We start from the raw sequence: 20,580 nt of genomic DNA, 5'->3' as shown, positions 1-20,580 counted from the left end.
GGGTGTGGGCTTTGGGAGCAAGGAGGGGTGCATGAGGGGACTCAAAACTGGGGCAGAGTGTAATTCAAGAGCCACAGTGAATGTGAATACAAAATGGTCCTTAATAAAAAAAGTCAAACCATACTTTTGTAACCCCTATTTTAAGAATAGTTCACACACAATGATTGGTAATGTGATACGTTTACTACAGGACTTCCACAAACTTTTTACATATTTTGTTTCCTCACACTGTGTGTGTGTGCACATGTGTGCATGTGGGTGTGTATATACACCACTAGTTTCCTGACTTTCACTCCCAAACCTTCTCTCTCTGGAGGATGCTAAATTCTGAACAATTTGGTTTTTGAAATCAGTGTACATTTGCTCTGATTCTTTGATAAAGCACTCTTTTATATATTCACTATCTATGAACGGCTGTTCTTGTTTCACCACCTCTTGAGTTGTGACAAAACTAGCCACACAGTTAGGCTACGTGGTGATTTCACCCATTTGGTGAACATGTTCTTACTTTGCTCTGTTATACGTAGCAGCACCTCCAGGGATTTTTTTCTGTCATCTCAAGCTGCATACTTCTAGGCAAAAATAGTGTGTTTTTTTTGAGAAAACGCCTCTGAGGCTGCATTTTTTTTGTTGTTGGCGAATTTTCATTGCCAATGAGACATAAAGGGCTTGTCTACACTACCACCTTCCTTCGAAGGAAGGATGGTAATTAGGGTGTTGGGAGTTTACTAATGAAGCAAATTTACTAATGAAGCAAATTTCCCCCTGAGGCAGCTTGGAAGTTTTAAACTTTAAAGCTCACCTGCCGGTACTTCAAAGTGCTGGGGCAACTTACTCTGAGGAGTAAGGAGACTTTGAAGTTGCCCCAGCACTTCGAAGTACCAGCAGGTGAGCCACAGCTACACATGTGCCAGTACTTCGAAGTTTAAAACTTCCAAGTGCTGGGGCAACTTCAAAGTCTCCTTACTCCTCAGAGTAAGTTGCCCCAGCACTTTGAAGTACCGTCGGGTGAGCTTTAAAGTTTAAAACTTCCAAGCTGCCTCGGGGGGAAATTTGCTTAATGAAGTGCTGCCTATGCACAGCAGCACTTCATTAGTAAACTCCCAACATCCTAATTACCATCCTTCTTTCAAAGAAAGCTGGTAGTGTACACAAGCCCAAAGAGAGCCCAGCTGAACTTGTTATAAATGTGAAGGATTGGGCCCATTCAGTTTGAAATCCTGTTTTCATCTTTGATTTTCCTCTTTTTTAAGCCATTGCAGCCCCATTTTATGCCAATTTCACTTCACATTTAATTTCAATTTTCTGTCATAAAACGCATGCTGCCCTTCACAGGAAGCTGCAAGCTTCCTTTTCCATTTCAAAATCAGGACTTTATTAGCAACACAATCAAAACACAGATACAATATTATATCCCACAATGCACTGCACATATTTCAGTGTTTCAGGATCACACATAGTTTGCTATTTAGAGTTGTTCATTATTGGGCTTTTAGACATTCACTGTTTGTTAAAAATAATCAGCTATTTTTTTTTTAACTTTACAATTATAGCATTGGGAGCTTCAAAGAAGTTCTTAAAGAGCCACAGGTTGTGACCCCTGTGCTAAGGAATATGCAGAACAAAAGCTATGGATATTTTTTCATCTGTGTGTGCAGCTCATTGCCATGGGATATTAATAAGGCCAAAAGCAAAATGGTTCAAAAAGAATTAGATAAGTGCGTGGATGGATAGGTCCATCAATGGCTATTAGCCAAGATGTTCAGGAATGCAACCCCACTGTGCTCTGGGTGTCCCTAAACCTCTGACTGCCAGAAGGCGGGAGTGGATAATAAGAGATGGATCACTTGCAATTGTCTTGTTCATTTGTGAATCATCCAGTGCCAATCATCATCAGAAGATCGAATATTGAGTCAGCTTTGACAGACTACTCTTTTAACCCAGTATGAGCAATATTACCTCAAATTTTTCAGGTGGAATGAGTTTTGTTAAGAACATTGCAACTGTGTTCGTGCACGTAGCAGATTTCATTCTTCACATGGATGGTGTATGGCAGAGGTGGGGGCTGAAGGGTTAAATATGTGGGAGGGGGCTCTTTGCTGAGGCAGCGGGTTGGAATGTGGGGAGTATGAGTGTTCTGGCTGGAGTATGGGGTTTGGGGAGGGACCAGGGATAAAAGGGTGTGAGGGAGCTCAGTGCTGGGGCAGAGTTTTGGCATGTGGAGGGCTGAAGGCTCTGGGTATGGGGCTAAGGATGAGCAATTGTGGGATGTGCTTCCTTGGGGAGAGAGGACTACCCCCAGCCCTCTCACACTGGAGCAGCTAGGGGCCAGGTGAGAGGTGCCCTCTCCATGGCTGCTGCCACTCTGGTGAGGCAGGGCCGGGCTGTCGAGGGGTGACTGTCTTCTAGGTGTGGCAGGTCTATGTGGGGGTTGAGTTGGGGCTGCGAAGCCTCTGCCCCAGCTGCAGCAAGTCTGAGGTATGGCTGAGCTGGGGTTGATGGAGAGAGGAGAGGCGCCTCTCCCTGACACAGCCCTCTGTTCTTGCATGGGGTTTAATAGGTAACTGCATGGCTCTGCAGATTAGGGAATTTAGAGAATGACTATACTTCTGTTGTTACAAATCCAAATTTTGGATTCTCGTCTGGGTTGTGAGTATCTGTCAACTAAGAATAAAATTATAAAATACATATCTTATTTGCAACATCTTGTGCATAACTTAAAATGTTCATGTATATAATGTTCATACATCTTCATATACATATGAAGTGTGTTTGTGTGTGTGCGTGTGAATTTGGCCCCAGATCTATTAGAAGGGAGAAGGACAAAATTTAGGGTTCAGTACCTAATTGTAATTAAGTCACATCTGGTTTTGGTACTTTACAAATTCAGTTTGGTATTTTTCATAAATATCTTTGCTAAAGGTATGGGGTCATAGCCTCAGCTGGTGTAAATCTGCACAGGTCCTCTGTTCAGCAGAGCTGTGCCAGTGTATATCAGCTGAGCACTGGACCACTATTCTGTAATATTAGTTTTAAAATACTAAGATTCCAGTTCTGGTTATAGACTGCTGCCTTTCATCTTTAGTGTTGTCTTATATCCGTGGTTCTCAACCTGTTCATCATTGTGGGCTGCGTATGCAGCTCTTTGAGTTGTGGGAGCTGCATCCACACAATGTATATACTACCTGTGTGGCTTCTCTCCTTGTGCCCACTTGAGAAAAGTGTAAAATAAGTGAATTCCAGGCAATTAGTGGTACATGCTAAATGAAGCATATTTCTCTTTCCCAGTTACAGGCATTATCTCCAGCTCAGAGTGAAGAGCTTGTAATGCAGGTGTCCAGTTTAGTTTGCTTGTCATTGTGACTGATACTAGATTGAACTTTTAAGTGGAAAAATTGGGTGTTTTATAGGCATATTTGTGTTCTCACAGGTTGCCTTTCAGCATTTCCAAGAACTAGATGAGCATATCAGCTATGTAGCAACTAAGGTCTGTCACCTTGGTGACCAACTGGAGGGGGTAAACACGCCACGGCAACGGGCTGTGGAGGCTCAGAAACTGATGAAATACTTTAATGAGTTTCTGGATGGAGAGCTGAAGTCTGATGTTTTTACAAACTCTGAAAAGGTAAGAGCTGTCAGCGGGATGAAAGCAGTTCAAAGCAGTAAGCAGTACTGCCCTAATTACAAGCTGTTACCATGACTTACCATGGTCAGACTTCAAACCAGCGAGTGCCTGACTTGTTAAAGTTTCATTGTTCTGAAATGTAAATTAACAACTCTGGCCTGCAGATCGCTGATAAAGCATTTGTATTCAATGATTCTTAATTTGGCAATTTTGGCATTTTTCATTTTATGAAATTATAAATGATTTGAAAAATGCTGAGAGGGCATTTCAGAATGCACACAGAAATCTCTTGCCTTTTTTCTTTGAACCCCTCCCTGACTTCAGTTGCTTCCATTAATCCATAAAGATTTTTAAAACAACTTTTGAGAGATCTACTGGCCATGGATACTTATAATATGAGTATACTTTTGGACTACATACAGCCTACAGTGGTGTATCCTCTCCAAGATTTGGAGGAACCAAACATGAAACCTGAGATACTTCTTGAAAGAAGTCTAAAGAAGAGAAGTTTCTATAGACAGTTTTGAAAGTATAAATTAGTGTAAACTGATCAGTTCTACTGAAAGGACCAGCTGTAGAAGTGGAACCAGCTGATGCAGGAAACAGGGTGCAGGGAGAACTCCAAGCAGTGTGTAAAATGAATGCTACATTTACAATATATCCCAAAGAATAGTCTCACTAAGCCAAAGTACTGCACAATGTGGGGTGAGCATGTTGAATGGGAGTTGCTACATTTGGGAAGACAAAAATTTATTTTGCAGGCCTCACAAAATGTTAAGGACGGCTGATTCTGCTTGAAATACATCGGATGGGAGAGATGTGAGTCATAGCTCAGGGTTAATAGTCCTCTCCTTACTGCTTAGCTTAAAAAAAATTAGAAATTAATCATTTCATATGTTCATACTCCATAGCAGCCAGTTACACAGTGGTATTTGAGTCATTGTCTGTCAGTATACAGTAATTGCTGATTGACACGCTGCATTAGTTAATAAGAGTGTGAAAGAGTGTTCTCGTCTATCCCCAAAAAAAAGTTTAAACTAAAAATAGCACAAGCAGACAATAACATGTCTAAATCAGTATATAAAAGAATGGAGTAACTTTCTAAGCTAGACACATTAAATCTTGCTCATCTTTTTTTCAAAAAGTGTTTACCATTCACTTCCATATGAAATCCCATGTAGCAATAGGAGAATAAAATAGTACAGTGGAGACTAGAATAGTTATTTTTGCGCCTACTGCTGCAAGTATCATCGCTCAATACCTAATTTCATACCATTTATAATTAGAACGTGGCACATAGCACTTTCCACTAGAAAGTTCCCATTATATTTGAATAGATTTTAAGGCAAAGATGAACTCATGTTTGATGAACATGAATTGATTTTAACACTGCCCAGTGAAGTAGTGTCTGCCTCTTACAGATGTGGGTGTGAAGGAGGGATGTGAGGCAGAGACCAAACCGTTTGTGTTAGGCCACTAAGGAAGCCTATGGCAGAGCTGGGAGTAGAAAATGAATTTTCTAGTGCAAGTAATGCTATGTAGATACCATGTAAGTTGGCTGTTTACATTTTGACTGCACTCTAACTTCCTCCAATTCACAGGTAGAGAAAATGTTCATAGGAAGAAGGGAGATCATGCCTAGACATAGGCTACGTCTACACGAGAAGTCTGTCTGACAGAAGTTACTGTTAGAAGGGATTTCTCAGCAAAACATCTGTTGACAGATTGCATCTACACATAAAGCAGATCAAAAGAGCAAGCCGCTCTGTCGACAGAGCAGCCAGACTGCCCGGCCTTCTCTCGACAGACAGGCTGACCAGAAGCTCTACAAACAGGGCTGCCTGGTGAAACTGAAGTCCTGCCTGTCAACAAAAGGTCCCTGGATTGTCTACACAGCTGTTTTGCCGACAGAACGCTGACAAGAGAGGTGTTATACCTGAACAGGGAGAGGTATAATGCTGCTGGTGCGTGTCCCAGGTTTTGTTGACTAACTGGTGACAAAGTGCCACATTTTTTCCTGACAGACTCCCAGTTTTGCTGGGAAAAGCCTCGCATGTAGCCGTAGCCATAAGCTTTACCATCTCCTTGTTCCCACAACAATTTAAGTGCTATACTGTGTGCTCTCTAAAAATAACACATCAGTATTTCTTTGTTATCTGATCTTGGAGCCCAAATGTCTGTACATCATTGCTTTTAAGGCTAATGGTACCTCCTGGATTGTGCTGGCATTATCCCCACAGAAGTGCAGGGTTCAGTTTAACACTTTTACCTGAGTGTTTAAAATTAATTTCTTTCTAGGGCACTTAATGATCATTCCTTGATGATTTCTCTGGTAAACTATTGTACTGCCTTATGGACCTGATGGGTGCAAATTTTTTCCTGAAGTCTAACTGGATTTTCCACCTTTTTTTATTTTTTCAAATTTACCACTTTTTAAATAATCTGAATAATTCTCCCCCATTTTTATTTGTGTGATGTGATATATCTTTGTTTTGTATTCTCTTTCCCAAACTGTGTATGTTCAATTTCTTCAGCTTTTTCATGAAGCTATATCTTTTGTTCATCATCACTTCAGCTGTCCTGCTTTGGAGGGACTGATTATCAATCCTCTTTCTGTAAAGTTAAGCCTATGTCTGAGCAAAGTACTCCAGATGTCATTTCTCTAAAGATGGGTAAAATAATCACCTCCCTAGTTTTACCAGTGATGCCAAGATTGTGTGCTCTTTATACACTATCATTGCACCATGTGCTCAAGTTTCATGTGTTTGCTGTCACCCTCAAATCCTCTAAATTACTGCTCTGTAATCAGAATTTAGCTGTTTTGTCCTTTGCGTGGATAAAAATATATTAGGTTGAATTATCAGTTAAAACTCCCTCCTGTTCATCTCTGTCCATATTTTTCTACGTTTTAGGTACTTCTAGTCTTGTTTTTTATAGCATCCATATTTTGATTTAACACAGTTCATTGAGGTCTGATACAATTAAAAAATGAAATGTGTGGATTGCAGTAGAAACCAGGGAATATTGATTGATGTGTCATGGCTTCTGTTGTGCACAGGTGTTACTAAGTTCTGGAACTTCACTTAAGAACTTGGTTAATTGTGGGGGGGGAAAAAATAAAAATATTTGTATTATTTTAGTGCCCGGGAGACCTCCCCCAACTCAAAAGAACAGAAGTGACAAGAATAGCATAGCGTGATGTTCGCATCACCTTACTCCCGTCAAATCTAGCATCATTGTTTTGTTGGTGGATACACAGAAGCTAGGATATTCCTGATCCCTGAAGGTACCCTGCAGCCGCCAGGGCTGCACTAATAAACCTTCCAAAATCAACCTGGAGGCACTTTGTTTGTTTTTGGGCCTGTCTGTAAACTTCAGCTTTTGAAGGGCTTCAGTAACATGCAGCCACAATGTTTACAGGTGCAAATGCTGTGATTTTCATTCTCATAATTTTAACTCAGCCTGCCAAAACTGACAGTAAAATCTGTTCAGACACCCTTTATCATGATGACTGACAGAAGATAATTTATCTTTACTCATCTGTCCAAAGTTTTTCTGTCTATGGGCAAACAGGAGTTTGTAAAATGTTTTAACTGCACTTGATATGTCTTGTAATTAAATATCGGCAAGGGTGTTTGTTCTAAGATGTTATTTTATACCTCCCGGATTAAAATCCCTTTCATCTGAACCATAGCCTCTGCCACAGAGAAAATCATTTGAATGTGATTTCTACCCCTCATTGCATGGTCTTAGAAACTTTAGACATACTCTGCTTTAGCCTCCAGGCATCATGTCATGATTGCCCTTTCTAGCTGAAGAAAAAATGCAGCTTACTTGAAATTTTAGTGCTGCTTTTGACTTGGCTGTATCAGTCACGAGCCACTTTATCATGGGCTTTAGCGGAATGTCACAGCATTACTCTCAGAACTTTAAGTTTAGGAGTGGCAGATTGAGTTATGTCTTGGATTTTGATTCCTTGCACAGTGTAATATTGCAGTAGCAATAGACAGCTGAGCTAGCGCTTCTTACAGATTTAAGAAGTTTTCTTCTGATCCTATAACAAAAAGACCTACCAGTATATCCAGGAAGATTGATCTGTCATAATAAAAACATGCTGTGATACCAAGCAACTTGCAAAAAGAGGGGAGGAGGGACATTGTGGAGAAAGAGAGAAACCTTACAGACATAACTTCAAGATTTTTTTAGTAAACCTGTGACTTTCCTCCCCCAATAGATTAAAGAGGCCGCTGATATTATTCAGAAGTTGCATCTGATTGCACAAGAATTACCTTTTGACAGGTAAAATCCAATTAATACATTTTAAATATTTGGATTACATATCACTTTATTATATAACAACAATTTTTTTTCTTGGTGCCTTGCCTCGGTGGATTCCTTTAATAGTTTTTCACATGAGCATATTTTTGTAAGTGATGTATGTTCAAACATGAATTTAGGAAGTATGAGACATTTTACTGTAAATAATTTGTGTGCTTATTTCCATGTCTGTATAATAATTTCTTAGGTTTTTTTTTTTTACAGATAAAGCATGAATCATTGTCTTCCTGCTCCGCATGTTGTTACGTCTGAACTGCAGTTGATAGCAAAAGTGTTGAATTAACATGTTAATATTTGTTTGGTTTTTTTTGGTGTGGATTTTGATTAATAGTACATTTTTTGATTTAACAGGTTTTCCGAAGTAAAATCAAAAATAGCAAGTAAGTTTCCTATTCCATTCAACCAATTTTGCTTGCATTGCTTGGCTTTTTAATCTTTTATTTACAACATTCAACTGTCTTTGTTTCTTTGTTAATCACTTGCTTGCAAAGCTTGATGGATATATGTTTGCCTTTTTTTTCCTTTTCAGGTAAATACCATGATTTAGAGTTGCAACTGATTCAGGAGTTTACCAATGCACAGAGAAGGGGGGAAATCTCCAGAATGCGTGAAGTAGCAGCTGTTTTACTTCACTTCAAGGTAAAGTCTGAGTTTTTAACTTTACAAGCACATGCTGCATTAAGGACCTTTTTAATACAGTAATGAAGCTAATCTAGACTTCTGAAGAAATGGGTCTGCTATCTTTTTCATTCTTTGGTAAATTTATCATTTAAAACTAAGCAGACCATTTTCAATAATCTTCTGCATTTTCTTTGTTTTAATTCTTCACATAATAGCTTATAATACTGTAAGTATAAAAAACATTTTAATTGAGGTGTTTTTCCCATCCCATAGGGCTATTCCCACTGTGTGGATGTATACATAAAACAATGTCAAGAGGTAACGTGTTTTAAAAATAGATGTACCTTTATTTTTGAGTCAATTGTTTGTGCATATATTTTACTATTGTTGATATCTATTAGTTTGGAAATTTTACATTGTAATGTTCCTTGAATCTCTAGGGAGCTTACTTGAGGAATGATATATTTGAAGATACAGCCATCCTTTGTCAGCGAGTGAACAAACAAGTTGGAGATATCTTTAGTAGTCCAGAGACTGTGTTGGCCAAACTTATTCAAAATATCTTTGAAGTCAAACTTCAGGTATTTTAACTTTGGCATATTAAAGTTTAAGAAATCTTCTTTCTCATTTTTAAATACATAAGTAACAAAATCCTAAGGAATCTATATTGTTTATAATAATTTCAGTAACCTTAATCACACATTTGACTACTTTTAATAAATTAAAGCAAAATCAATCAATAAAGGGTGCTAAAGTAGCTGTTTGTATACTATAGGCACAAATAATAAAGAATACTTAAAACACAAATACATGTAGACCAGTGTTTCTTGTAAGCTGAGAGATTTAAATGATGCCCAGCTGGTCAGCAGAGCACCCATGACGAGGTTTTGTTTCTTTTGTTGGTGCACATTCATACATGTCTTGGTGCACATAAAATGTATTCCACACAGATGGAAAAAAATGGATGGATGGATTTAAATGGGAAGATTAAGTATATTCACTAATGATTCTGATTAGGTCTTGCAGATACTAGATCTATACCAGTGGACCCAACATGAAAAATTTGGGGAGAAAAGAAATTTTATGTTTGTTAAATATCTTTAATCCTTTCATTCTTGGAGTCAGCTTTTGGCGGTGAGGCAGCACTAAATATACTAGCACAATTCATCCCCAGGAATAGGTTCCCTTACGACCAACAGCCTTTCTGAGCCCCTGGTCAAGGTGGAGGGGCCCACCTTGGCACCCTCAGAAGTGTTGAAGTTGGACCACAGTATGTCTCTGGACCAGCCCTCAGAGCCATCAGAGTGCACAACGCTCAGCTCCAGTGGCAATTTAAAGGGCCTCGGGTATAGGCTGCTGCAGTAGTGGTGGTTGCATCGGGGGGAGATCCAGGCCCTTTTGTACCACTGTCAGTGAGCTTGATGGGGTCCCACAGCTAATGCAGTAGTAATATGAAAACCTAATGTTGCTGAAAATAACTGTCCCTCATTCTGCAAATACTTAACTATGTGAATAAAGTCAGTGTGACTACTTACATATGTTATGCTGCTCCATGTACATGTGGAAGATCTTACTTTTCCTATCTAGAACAATACTGGTAAAGCCTAATCGTAAAATTGAAAATTCCTTAGATTTAATTCTGGCTCTTTCCTTGGAGGAGAAGTGATCTGTTTACTCATGAGCATATAAGTGCATCTCACTCATTCACTTGTTCATCAGTTGTTGTGTTCCTTTCCTCTCTGTACTAAGAATGGATGTAGAGCTTCAGCCTTCTTTTGCTTTGAAAATCAGAAGCTTTGGCTCTTATAACTTTGGGTCTTGTGCAGAAGCAGTTAGGAGATATTTAAAACACAAGTGAGTACAATTTATGTTGATTGCAGCAGATGTCTTGCATTTCCAAACTAGTTTACTTAAAATATATCTATATTTAGCTAAAACCCTAGAGTTAAATGTAAGATGTGTATAAATTGAGATAAAAAGTGAATATGTATGGCTGTTACATAAGATGAAGATTCTTTATTATAGATAATATGAAATGTTGATTTTTATTACTCTAACTGAGATTGTTTCTATTTTTATAGAGTTATGTAAAAGATCAATTAGAAGAACATAGGAAGTCAGATGCAGAACAGTATCTAAAGAATCTTTATGAGCTGTATACAAGGTAGCTATAATTTGATTATCAACATTTTGTTTGTTTTTGAAAGGTTCATTTGTTAAGAGGTCAGAAGAAAGGTTCAGTATTCCAACTTTCTTTAAAAATTGGATGGCAATTTACTGCCCATCTGCTTTGCTGGTTTTCCTTTTTAAACCATGTGACCTTTTAGAAAACAGCTATTGTACTTTTACAGAAAGTATCTAGATTTTTGAGGAATTAGAGACTGAAATTATTATTTAGCAAAGTATATAACCCCTGTACACTCATACTATGAAAAGTGAAATTGACAGTTGGACTGCACTTGTAAGACATATAATTGAAAGGTAGTTGTGATTTCTGGGCCAGGGGGATGGAGGGTGGAGTTGTGGCCACTTTTGTGAAAGTTGTGGTTTGGGGTGCAGGTGTCTGTGATTTGGTTTGTGTTTGTAGGACCTACTTGTTTTGTAACTCAGTATATGTTGGGTTGGAAGTAGAGTCTTTTATCGACTGCCCCCAACTCCGGCCATTCCTCCAGTCCCTGTAGTGAAAGTGCACAAAGCCCAGGACCTTAAAATCTGGCCCTAATTCAGAAACCCCTACAGGTGCTGTGGTGGTTGGCGTGGCTGGACCTCCCTATCCTAGTCCTGTACCCTGTAGAAGACACAAGCTCCTGCCTGGTGCCATTCATTGGATCCTCCCTAAGTCTGTTCCCTAATGCATTTGGGCAGCTAAGGAATGCAAAATCTTTGAGGTCACACAGGAGACCTAGCCCATTTCATGGGGCAGAGGCAGAACTGCCCTTGGGCAAAGTGCTGGGCCAGTGATGCTGAGTGCAGGTGGTAGCACATGGTGCAGAGGGGAAGCTGCAAGCAGGACAGACACCAGGATTGTCTAATCCTCATGTGCACAGTCCCAGACCCCATAGTCCTCTTCATATACTTCCTAAGTCACTCCCACCCCTTCATGAAAAAGGGATGGCTTAGCCAAATTTGAATAAAGGCCAATTGCGGAACAGTTGTGTTTAAGTGTTGAAAGATGCAGATTCCGCAACAAAATCACAGCCTGCCATTTTCTTACAGCATAGCTTATGTGCATAAATTATACAAAGCTATTTGTCATTTAAATTGGGTAGTGCTCAGGTATCCCAATCAGGATTGGGACCCCATTGTGCTGTGTGCATTGCAAGCATGTAATACTGTAATTCACAAAATGCAACATTTTTTTCCCTTTGTTTCCTCTGCATAAAGAACTACTAATCTTTCAAGCAAATTGATGGAGTTTAACTTGGGTACTGATAAGCAGACTTTCTTGTCTAAGCTTATCAAATCCATTTTCATTTCCTACTTGGAGAATTACATTGAGGTGGAAATTGGTTATTTGAAAAGCAGGAGCTCTATGATTCTGCAACGGTATTATGATTCCAAAAACCACCAGAAGAGGTCCATTGGCACTGGAGGGTGAGTTTCTTTTTAAAGAGGGGAAAAATATAATAAAGGGGGAAAAACACATTGAACATCACTTAAACCGTACATTGATCATCTATGTAAAAAGCTGGCTTCTAAAACCATTTTTATTTTCTGTATTACTTGTGTTGTCAAATTACATTATTTTATACTGAAAGGGGTTTGCTCCGTTGGATACAAAGGAAATGCTAGATAAATCCATTTTATAGTCATGTTCAGTGAAATTAAATGTCTTGAGCAAGTAATTTGAAATGTAAGCTGTAGTGTCTAGCAGATATTTCTGCACCAAGTAAAATACTTCCATGTAATATCTTTTCTTGGGCTTAATATGTAACAGTACTAAGGCTAAAGATTGACACACCCTGAAATAAATTGGTTCACACAACCACTTGTGCAACAGTTGACTGCTAAAAAAACAAACAGTAGTTTTTCTGGTGCTTCAGAAATTTTCTGCAAAATGCATCCATGAAGAAGGCCTTACATTTGAGCCTAAAGCGGTCAAATTGGACAAACTCTGTGGGATCTTTTGAAGTATAGACTCTAAACACGCTGAAAGTGTGTCAGCAGTTGCATATTTTCCTTTTGTTTATGAAGGAGTTACATTTGTTTTTAATATGTATGTTTGAAGACACTTGTGCAAAATCCCACTCATCCGGCGTAAATAAGAAGCTTTTGTGGGTGAGTATGACTAATTGCATTATCTTAGTTTTCTTTTTAGTTAGCCTTTATGGCAGCAAAATCAAACAATGTACCTAATGCTTCAGTTGCTATGTGGCAAGTGCAGCCGCTGTAGACACACTGTTGGCCCGAAGGAGAGCTCCAGTAGGCCTTGCTGGGTCCTTCAGCCTCCCTGTCTTTTAAGTGTATAGAAGGAAGGGGGTTGAACATCAGCAGTTGTAATTCCCCCTCCCCAGCATCATGTCTGTTCTCTCCTTTTATCCCTGCTGACTGGAGCAGGAGTTGGATTCATCCTGCTGTTCAGCCCTGTATTCTTTTGCCCAGTGCTGGCAATCCCATGCTGAGACATAAGAAAGGAAGGAGACGAGAGAGAGTTCTGTAAAATTCTTCAAAGAATACAGCATTAGAGAGGGCTAGAGCTGAACTCCTACTCCTGATCCTCAGTCACAACTGAACGCTTAAACAGTGAGGGACCTGTAGCACTGAATGTCTGTGACAACGTTGTATGGCTTATTTCAGGTGTCTAAAAGCTCCACAGGGCTATTACTGACTTGGTACAACCAAGTTAACCATGGACTCTGTGGCCGCCACCAGTCTGTGTTCTTTCCTGAACTCACATCTGATCTTCAGGGCTCGGTGTGCGGGGATTTTATATTTGAACTGGGCTGTATGACCAAAAAGTGCCACCCAGTGGTGACCAATAATGCCTTCAGTCCTCTTGAGCCCAGTTCTCAAATAACATATCCCTATTACTAGAGCCCTGCAAATCTTCAGGTATTGTCTTTGTATGCATGGGCTGTATTTGTAGATTGTTAATTTGGTTGTGGATACAGATTTTATATGTACATAGCTGTACATATTGCTGATCAAATCAAACCACCTTATCCCAGTAGTCCTCTTTGGGAACTGGAAAATTGTGGTGCTGCAAATGGAGCAGTTAAGAGGAGGGATGAGGTGCCTGTATCAGGAGAGCACTTGGAATGTAGCTGGAGGAGAGCTGCTGAGGCGGATGCATCTTTGAAGACTTGCTATTCAGTTGTTATGGAGTTGGTGAGCCACAGAAGACAACTGATTTGTGTGCAGGGAAGTAACAGAAAAATAATGACTTGGCAGAAAGCGACCAGATGTTGCAGGGGAGAGAATAAATCAATTGACGTGGCTGAAGTGCTGACTAAGCTAGGCAGTGTGGGTGTAAGTGAAACTGGATATGTGAGACTGAGTGGGGGGTGACATGATTGTCAGGTGAATGGGAGTGTGTAAGAGACAGAAAACTTGGTATGAGAAGGTAGTTTCATGGCAGTTTTGTGTGTCTTAGAGGTGCGTGTGAAATGAGTCTCTGGTGGGGAACTAAACTCCCACAGTCTAAGTATATAGCATTGAATTTTCTGAGAGTTACTTGTCATGCATAACAAGCAGCCCAATAGTCCTCTGCTTGTTGTTTGTGAAGCTACAGACTAATGTAGCTACCCCTTTGTGTCATGCAGTGAGGAGTATGTGGTCCCCAGGTTGTGAGAGGAGCATGACAGAGTATGTGGTTGTGGGACAGCAGGAGCAAGTTATGCATGCTGAAAAGTCTGGTAAGGTCAGTAGGGTTTTGTCTGTTCTGAAAAGTTTGTTGACCACTTTGCAAGGCTGTTTTAGGAATTAAGTTTTAGTTCAAAATACATATGTGCATCTATTAACTTCTGTTTTAGGCTTCTGTTCACCTTTTTGACTATAAAAATATTTCCACGATATTTTTAAACTTGAACATTAAAATTTTCTCTCATTGAGATTTCCCTCTGGTGTGTTGTATTGTAGTATTCAAGATTTGAAAGAGAGAATAAGACAACGTACAAACTTGCCATTGGGTCCAAGTATTGATACTCATGGAGAAACTTTCCTCTGCCAAGAAGTGGTGGTGAACCTTTTACAAGAAACGAAGCAAGCTTTTGAAAGATGTCATAGAGTAAGTCTGTTTTCTGTAATTTCCAACAGTTGAGTACCACACAAAAATAAAACTGAGCTACAAGAAGCAACTGTTCACACCCTCAATTTAAGGAACACGTATTGTTTTACCATTAGTTGAAATCTAAGAGGAGGTGAGGGGGTTTGAGTATTTATGAAATGAAATTAATTATCTTCTTAAAATCAGGGTCATGGTGGTGCTGTGTAAGGCATTGCTTATAGACTTCTTGCTTCTTAACTGAACTGAGTTACAGGAAATGTTTGACCAGTTGTTTTAAAAACACTATTTATAACCAGTTGGAATAAAAATAGCATTTTACATTGTTTTTTGTTTCTAAACCAGTCCTCAGAATTGATTTGTGTAAGAACTTTGATATGTTGTACAAATGTAACTTCTTTTTTAAACTCTGTGGAAAAAATAAGATTAATTTAGATAAAATAAAAAAATAACTTCCCCCAAGACATTCAACTGTTGCATGTATCAGTTTTCTTTTACTGAATGCTGCTATTGAGTGGCTGAGGGGAATAATCTTTGCTGTTGTATTGTTTGCCTTTTAACCTTCGCTGTTTTAAAATGTTCATGCCTAGAACACAATTGAATTTTACTACTGATTTAAATCATGTTTTTCTGTGGCTCATTTGGTGTGTGTATGTAGTGCTTTAAAGGTTTAGTAAAAACCCTTAGATTTAATTATAAACTTTAAGTTAAAGAGGAGCCAAAACCATTTTTTTGAATACACATTATCTATTTGTAAGAATTATCCTTAAAATTGATAAAACATAACTCCAGATATTTTGCTGAACCATTTCAGTGTATTAAATAGCTTTTAATATTTTAGATATTGAGAGGATCTAGTGTAACCATAGTTATAGCATAAATTGACACAACACTGGTTAATATTCAAGTAATAGCTGATTTAGCACTGAGAACGTCAAAGTGATGGCATGATGCGTAGACAGGTTAGTCATTATATCATTATAGTGATCATTGGTAAAAACTGCTGTAGTTGTCATTCAGTACTAAGTTCTTTTCTAACCTTCTTTTTGTGTTGTGCTTATTTTTTCCCCAAACAAATTTATTTTGGGATGAAATATTTCAAGTTTTATCTCTATTCAAGTCTGATTTATTTGTAAAATTAGAGCAAAATAAATTCAGGTGTTTCGGCATGCATGAATAAGTGTTGCACGTGACACAAACAGCTGAAACTAGAAACTTTAAAGCACAATTTATCAGGGAGACACAACTTTTAAACGTAATGAATATTCCAAATCAGTAACTTCATGGGGAATGCTTTCGATAATTAGAATGTTTTTTTAGCACTTAAACTAAGCATGTATTTGACTCCAAAGGCAGTGGTCTAGGCCACCTGTGCTGCAAATTTTATAGCCTTACTTTTGCAGATATTCTAAACTACAAAGACCTAAAGTCCAGTTGCTGTTCAGAAAACTTTGAGACGCTTTAAGTTCTAAAAGCTCAAATATTTATTTTTTTATTTGTTTCTTTAAGAAAAAGAAAAGGCAGCCCATCAGGTTTTGCTATATGAATATCTAAGACCTAATTTTAAAACTATATGCATGTAAAAATGTAGTCACATCCTGCTGTTATTGGAATTGTTTGTGCTCTGGTAACTGACCATGCAAAAGACTATTTAGATGTGCAGTTTTTCCTGACATTGAATACAGCCATAGTAACTATGTATCAGTTATTCAAATATGCACCCCTTAAGTTATGAGCAAAACTGCCTGCTGAAACATGCATGTGAAAATTTCAATGTGTCAAAAGTGTGTAGTTCTGTATTACATAAATTAATAGCGGCAGAGTCTCAGCCAATGTAACTTTTGCACTTCATTAACTTTAATGGAAGGATAGCAATTCACACTGTCTGAGGATCTGTCTTGTTATTTTGAAAGTGTTCTGTAAATTTAAGTCATCTGGGGTGCTCTAAGTTAAAAAGCTTCTGTTTATTTTAAAAAAGCATGTATAAAGGATTGTCAGCATATTAAGTTATTCATAAATAGCTCTATGTGGTCACACCATTAATCTGGAATAAGCGTGTCTGCATAGAGTTATTCTGAAATATCCTGTGTGCTTTAAATTCACATCTTACCCTAAATCATTTAAACGTCCAAGGGTAGATGACTAATTTCAGCACTAAGTATCAAAATATTTGTTCTTTTTAAAGCTCTCTGATCCTTCTGATTTGCCGAAGAATGCATTCAGAATTTTTTCTATGCTTGTGGAGTTCTTGTGTATTGAACACATTGATTATGCCTTGGAAACTGGACTTGCTGGTAAGCATGCTTCTGAGTTTTCTTAAATGTGTGATGATATAAAATAGCACAGTAAAGTTGCTAATTTAATTGGTCAACACATTCAGTGCTACTGAGTACTTTCTACTTTTCAGAGTTTGGCTTTGAGATCTATGCAAATTAGTATGTTTAAGGATAGTCATTTATCTCATATTTGGAAGTCCAAGTATAAGCTTCTGAAGCACATCTTACATATGGGAAATCAGTAGATTGAAAGATGATTAGTTGTTCAGAAATGCCTGGCGGCTTTATTTCTTGCAGAAGCAGAGTATTATTCCCTTCCTATCTCTTTCACTTCCATAGAAAGAGAAAAAGATTTTATATAGTATGTTTTATATTGAGTATATGTATGTACATGTTTATATTGTACAGAGGCACATTCCTTATACGTAAAGACTTCCTTTATTGTGAAGACTTTTAAAAATCATTTCTGGCATATGTAGACATATTAAAATATTTTAGGCAAAATTATCAAAAGAATTTTTTTCTACTTTTCAGCTCTTTTTATGAAGGAGATGTGATTACATACTTATAAATCTTTAGTACAATCAGCTGACTTGCAGTGGCAAGCAGAATTCCTGTTAATATTAGTGGGTCCACTGAAGTTACCTTATGTATTGTCTACATGCAAGGAACATTTATATATGCTTTTAGGTTATTGTGGGGAAAAAAATAAAATCTGAGATTTAGTTTTGGTCTGCATTACTGAATTAAGATAACATAAGGCAGTTTACCTTGACCTAATCATGTAAGTGAACACTCTACACCCTTACTTTCCAGGTGAGCTCCCTATTACATTGACATAATAACTCTTCCTCTGTGAGAGGTGTGGGATTTATGCCAGTGTAGTTACAGTGTACTTATGTGGACTCTTGGCTGTCATTCTTGTCAGTTTCTTGGCTCCATGCTGAAGCCCTGTAGTTGACAAAGTCATGGCGATGGAAGGGCTCCGGCAAGCAACCTGGCTGCTCCAAGGCTTCTTATACCCAGCTGCTACCCAGGCTTCCTGCTCCTCCTTGCACCCATGTGCTTCCTGCTCAGGGAGAGTTCCAGCAGCAGGGAAATGAGAGCTTGGCAGGGCAGGCGGGCTTTCAAAGGGAAACTCTGTGGAATTGAGAATCCAGGCTCTTACCTGCCCTCCCCACCCCACCCAATGCCTTCCTTCAGTTGTCAGATGCACTCCTGGCAAGGAGGCGTACCACTGACAGAAGAAAGGTAGTGTATCATAGAATCATAGAAGAGTAGGACTGGAAGGGACCTCGTGAGGCCATCGAGTCCAGCCCCCTGCCCTCATGGCAGGACTAAGCACTTTCTAGACCATCCCTGAAAGCCATCTATCTAACCTCTTCTTAAATATCTCCAGTGATGGAGATTCCACCACCTCCCCTGGCAATTTGTTCCAGTGTTTGATCACCCTGACAGTTAGGAACTTTTTCCTAATGTCCAACCTGAACCTCCCCTGCTGCAATTTCAGTCCATTGCCTCTTGTTCTATCCTCAGAGGCAAGGAAGAACAAGTTCCCTCCCTCTGCCTTATGACACCCTTTTAGATACCTGAAAACTACTATCGTGTCCCCCCTCAATCTTCTCTTTTCCAAACTAAACAAGCCCAATTCTTTCAGCCTGCCTTCATAGGTCATGTTCTCTAGACCTTTGATCGTTCTTGTTGCTCTCCTCTGGACCCTCTCCAATTTCTCCACATCCTTCCTGAACTGCAGTGCCCAGAACTGGACACAATACTCCAGCTGAGGCCTAACCAGCACAGAGTAGAGCGGGAGAATGACTTCTCGTGTCTTGTTCACAACACACTTGTTAATGCATCCTGCAATCATGTTTGCCTTTTTCGCAACAGCATCACACTGTTGACTCATATTTAACTTGTGGTCCACTATAAACCCTAGATCCCTTTCTGCTGTACTCATTCCTAGGCAGTCCTTTCCCATTCTGTATTTGTGACACTGATTGTTCCTTCCTAAGTGGAGCACTTTGCATTTGTCCTTATTAAACCTCATCCTGTTTACCTCAGCCCATTTCTCCAGTTTATCCAGATCCTTTTGAATTATGAACCTATCCTCCAAAGAAGTTGCAAAGAGTTGTAGACATGAACTGCTGTGTCTAAGTCATCCTAAAGTAGGCAGACTAAGGTTTATAGAGTAGACATCCTCTTAGATACCTAACTCTCATTTTTAGGAATGACTCAAGTTTTTAGGAGCCTACCTCCCATTAATTTTTCTCTTCAGTACTTCTGAAAATTTTGCCCTAGTCCTTAGGAAGGATACTGATTACATGCACTATATGTTTTATGGTCGTAAATAAATGTTTCTACCATAGGGATTCCTTCCACTGACTCTAAGAGTGCAAACCTTTATTTTCTGGATGTTGTTCACCAGGCCAATACGATTTTCCACTTGTTTGATAAGCAATTTAATGATCATCTCATGCCATTAATCAGGTACGTCAAGTCTTCTGTTTTGCATTTCTTCTGTGAGTGTATATATATGGTTGTTTTTGCTAGGAATTATGAATTCATTTGTGTTGCGATTAATACAGTTTATTAAACGAAATTGCTTTAAGAATAATTAAAGTTACTGATGATGGAAGTCATAGAAAGTACAGTTTTTATTTTAAATCTGATATCTAATCAGTAAGTTTGGAAGATGAATCTTTTTGTCTATGATGCTGATGTGGTGGCATACACAAGGACAGGTAAAAGGATTGTCTGTTCCTTTCTGGGAAAGGATGGGCTAAAATCTCAAAGTGCTCCTTTTCTCACTAGTAACCAAAGCAAAGGGCTTTGATTTGCATTATGTTTAAATGTTATTTTTCCCCGAATATTTTATAGCTCTTCTCCTAAGTTATCGGAATGTCTTCAGAAGAAAAAGGATATCATAGAACAAATGGAGATGAAATTGGACATTGGCATAGATAGGCAAGTGAAATTTTAAACTTTCCATCAATCACTGCTCTACTTACCATTTTGAACAGAAAATAATTTTTGCAGTAACTTGTTTTTCCTGCTGGGAAGTAATCATTTAGAACCACAGAATTTATTTCTTCTGTAATTCAGACAGAAAAAGAGAGATCAGACTGAACTTATGTCAAGAAAAAAACTAATTTTGGGAAGCTGGAAATTTTCCATGTTCGTGGTTTGGTTGGTTGGTTGGTTTGTTTTTTGAATGTCTGAAACTAATACTCTTGGGAATAGTGAGCAAAATTCTTCATCCATGTTTGTGTTACGTGAATGAGATAATTCACAATTTTCTACTATAAGAAACAAACATTCCCCCCCCATCCCCTGCGCCAAATACTTCCCATTTTGGGCTGCCAGGGAAAAGCTCACGTGCAGAATATTTCAGTGCTGTAGCAGCATTAGTCTGTAGTAAGCAGTCCTATGTACACACAGCCTTATTCTGGAATAACTATTTCGATGTAACGTTGCTACACATGAAAATGCATTTCAAA

At 38.7% G+C, this 20,580-nt stretch overlaps 1 protein-coding gene across 2 annotated transcripts in view; it reads left to right on the top strand.

Annotated features, from left to right (window-relative positions):
- Positions 1 to 20,580, top strand: part of EXOC5 (exocyst complex component 5) — a 37,704-nt gene that overhangs the window by 11,509 nt on the left and 5,615 nt on the right. For both annotated transcript variants that reach the window (XM_074996250.1, XM_074996251.1), the window contains exons 4-15: positions 3,431 to 3,625; positions 7,860 to 7,924; positions 8,315 to 8,343; positions 8,493 to 8,602; positions 8,858 to 8,902; positions 9,025 to 9,165; positions 10,666 to 10,748; positions 11,969 to 12,178; positions 14,663 to 14,810; positions 16,993 to 17,101; positions 19,450 to 19,570; positions 19,961 to 20,047. In XM_074996250.1, coding sequence (XP_074852351.1) covers positions 3,431 to 3,625; positions 7,860 to 7,924; positions 8,315 to 8,343; positions 8,493 to 8,602; positions 8,858 to 8,902; positions 9,025 to 9,165; positions 10,666 to 10,748; positions 11,969 to 12,178; positions 14,663 to 14,810; positions 16,993 to 17,101; positions 19,450 to 19,570; positions 19,961 to 20,047 — 1,343 coding nt within the window. The remainder of the gene's footprint in view (positions 1 to 3,430; positions 3,626 to 7,859; positions 7,925 to 8,314; positions 8,344 to 8,492; positions 8,603 to 8,857; positions 8,903 to 9,024; positions 9,166 to 10,665; positions 10,749 to 11,968; positions 12,179 to 14,662; positions 14,811 to 16,992; positions 17,102 to 19,449; positions 19,571 to 19,960; positions 20,048 to 20,580) is intronic.

The sequence above is a fragment of the Carettochelys insculpta genome, chromosome 6 (genome assembly GCF_033958435.1).
Source record: "Carettochelys insculpta isolate YL-2023 chromosome 6, ASM3395843v1, whole genome shotgun sequence".
NCBI lineage: Eukaryota > Metazoa > Chordata > Testudines > Carettochelyidae > Carettochelys > Carettochelys insculpta.
The sequence above is the reverse complement of the archived record's forward strand: the minus strand, read 5'-3'. Positions and strand labels throughout refer to the sequence as shown.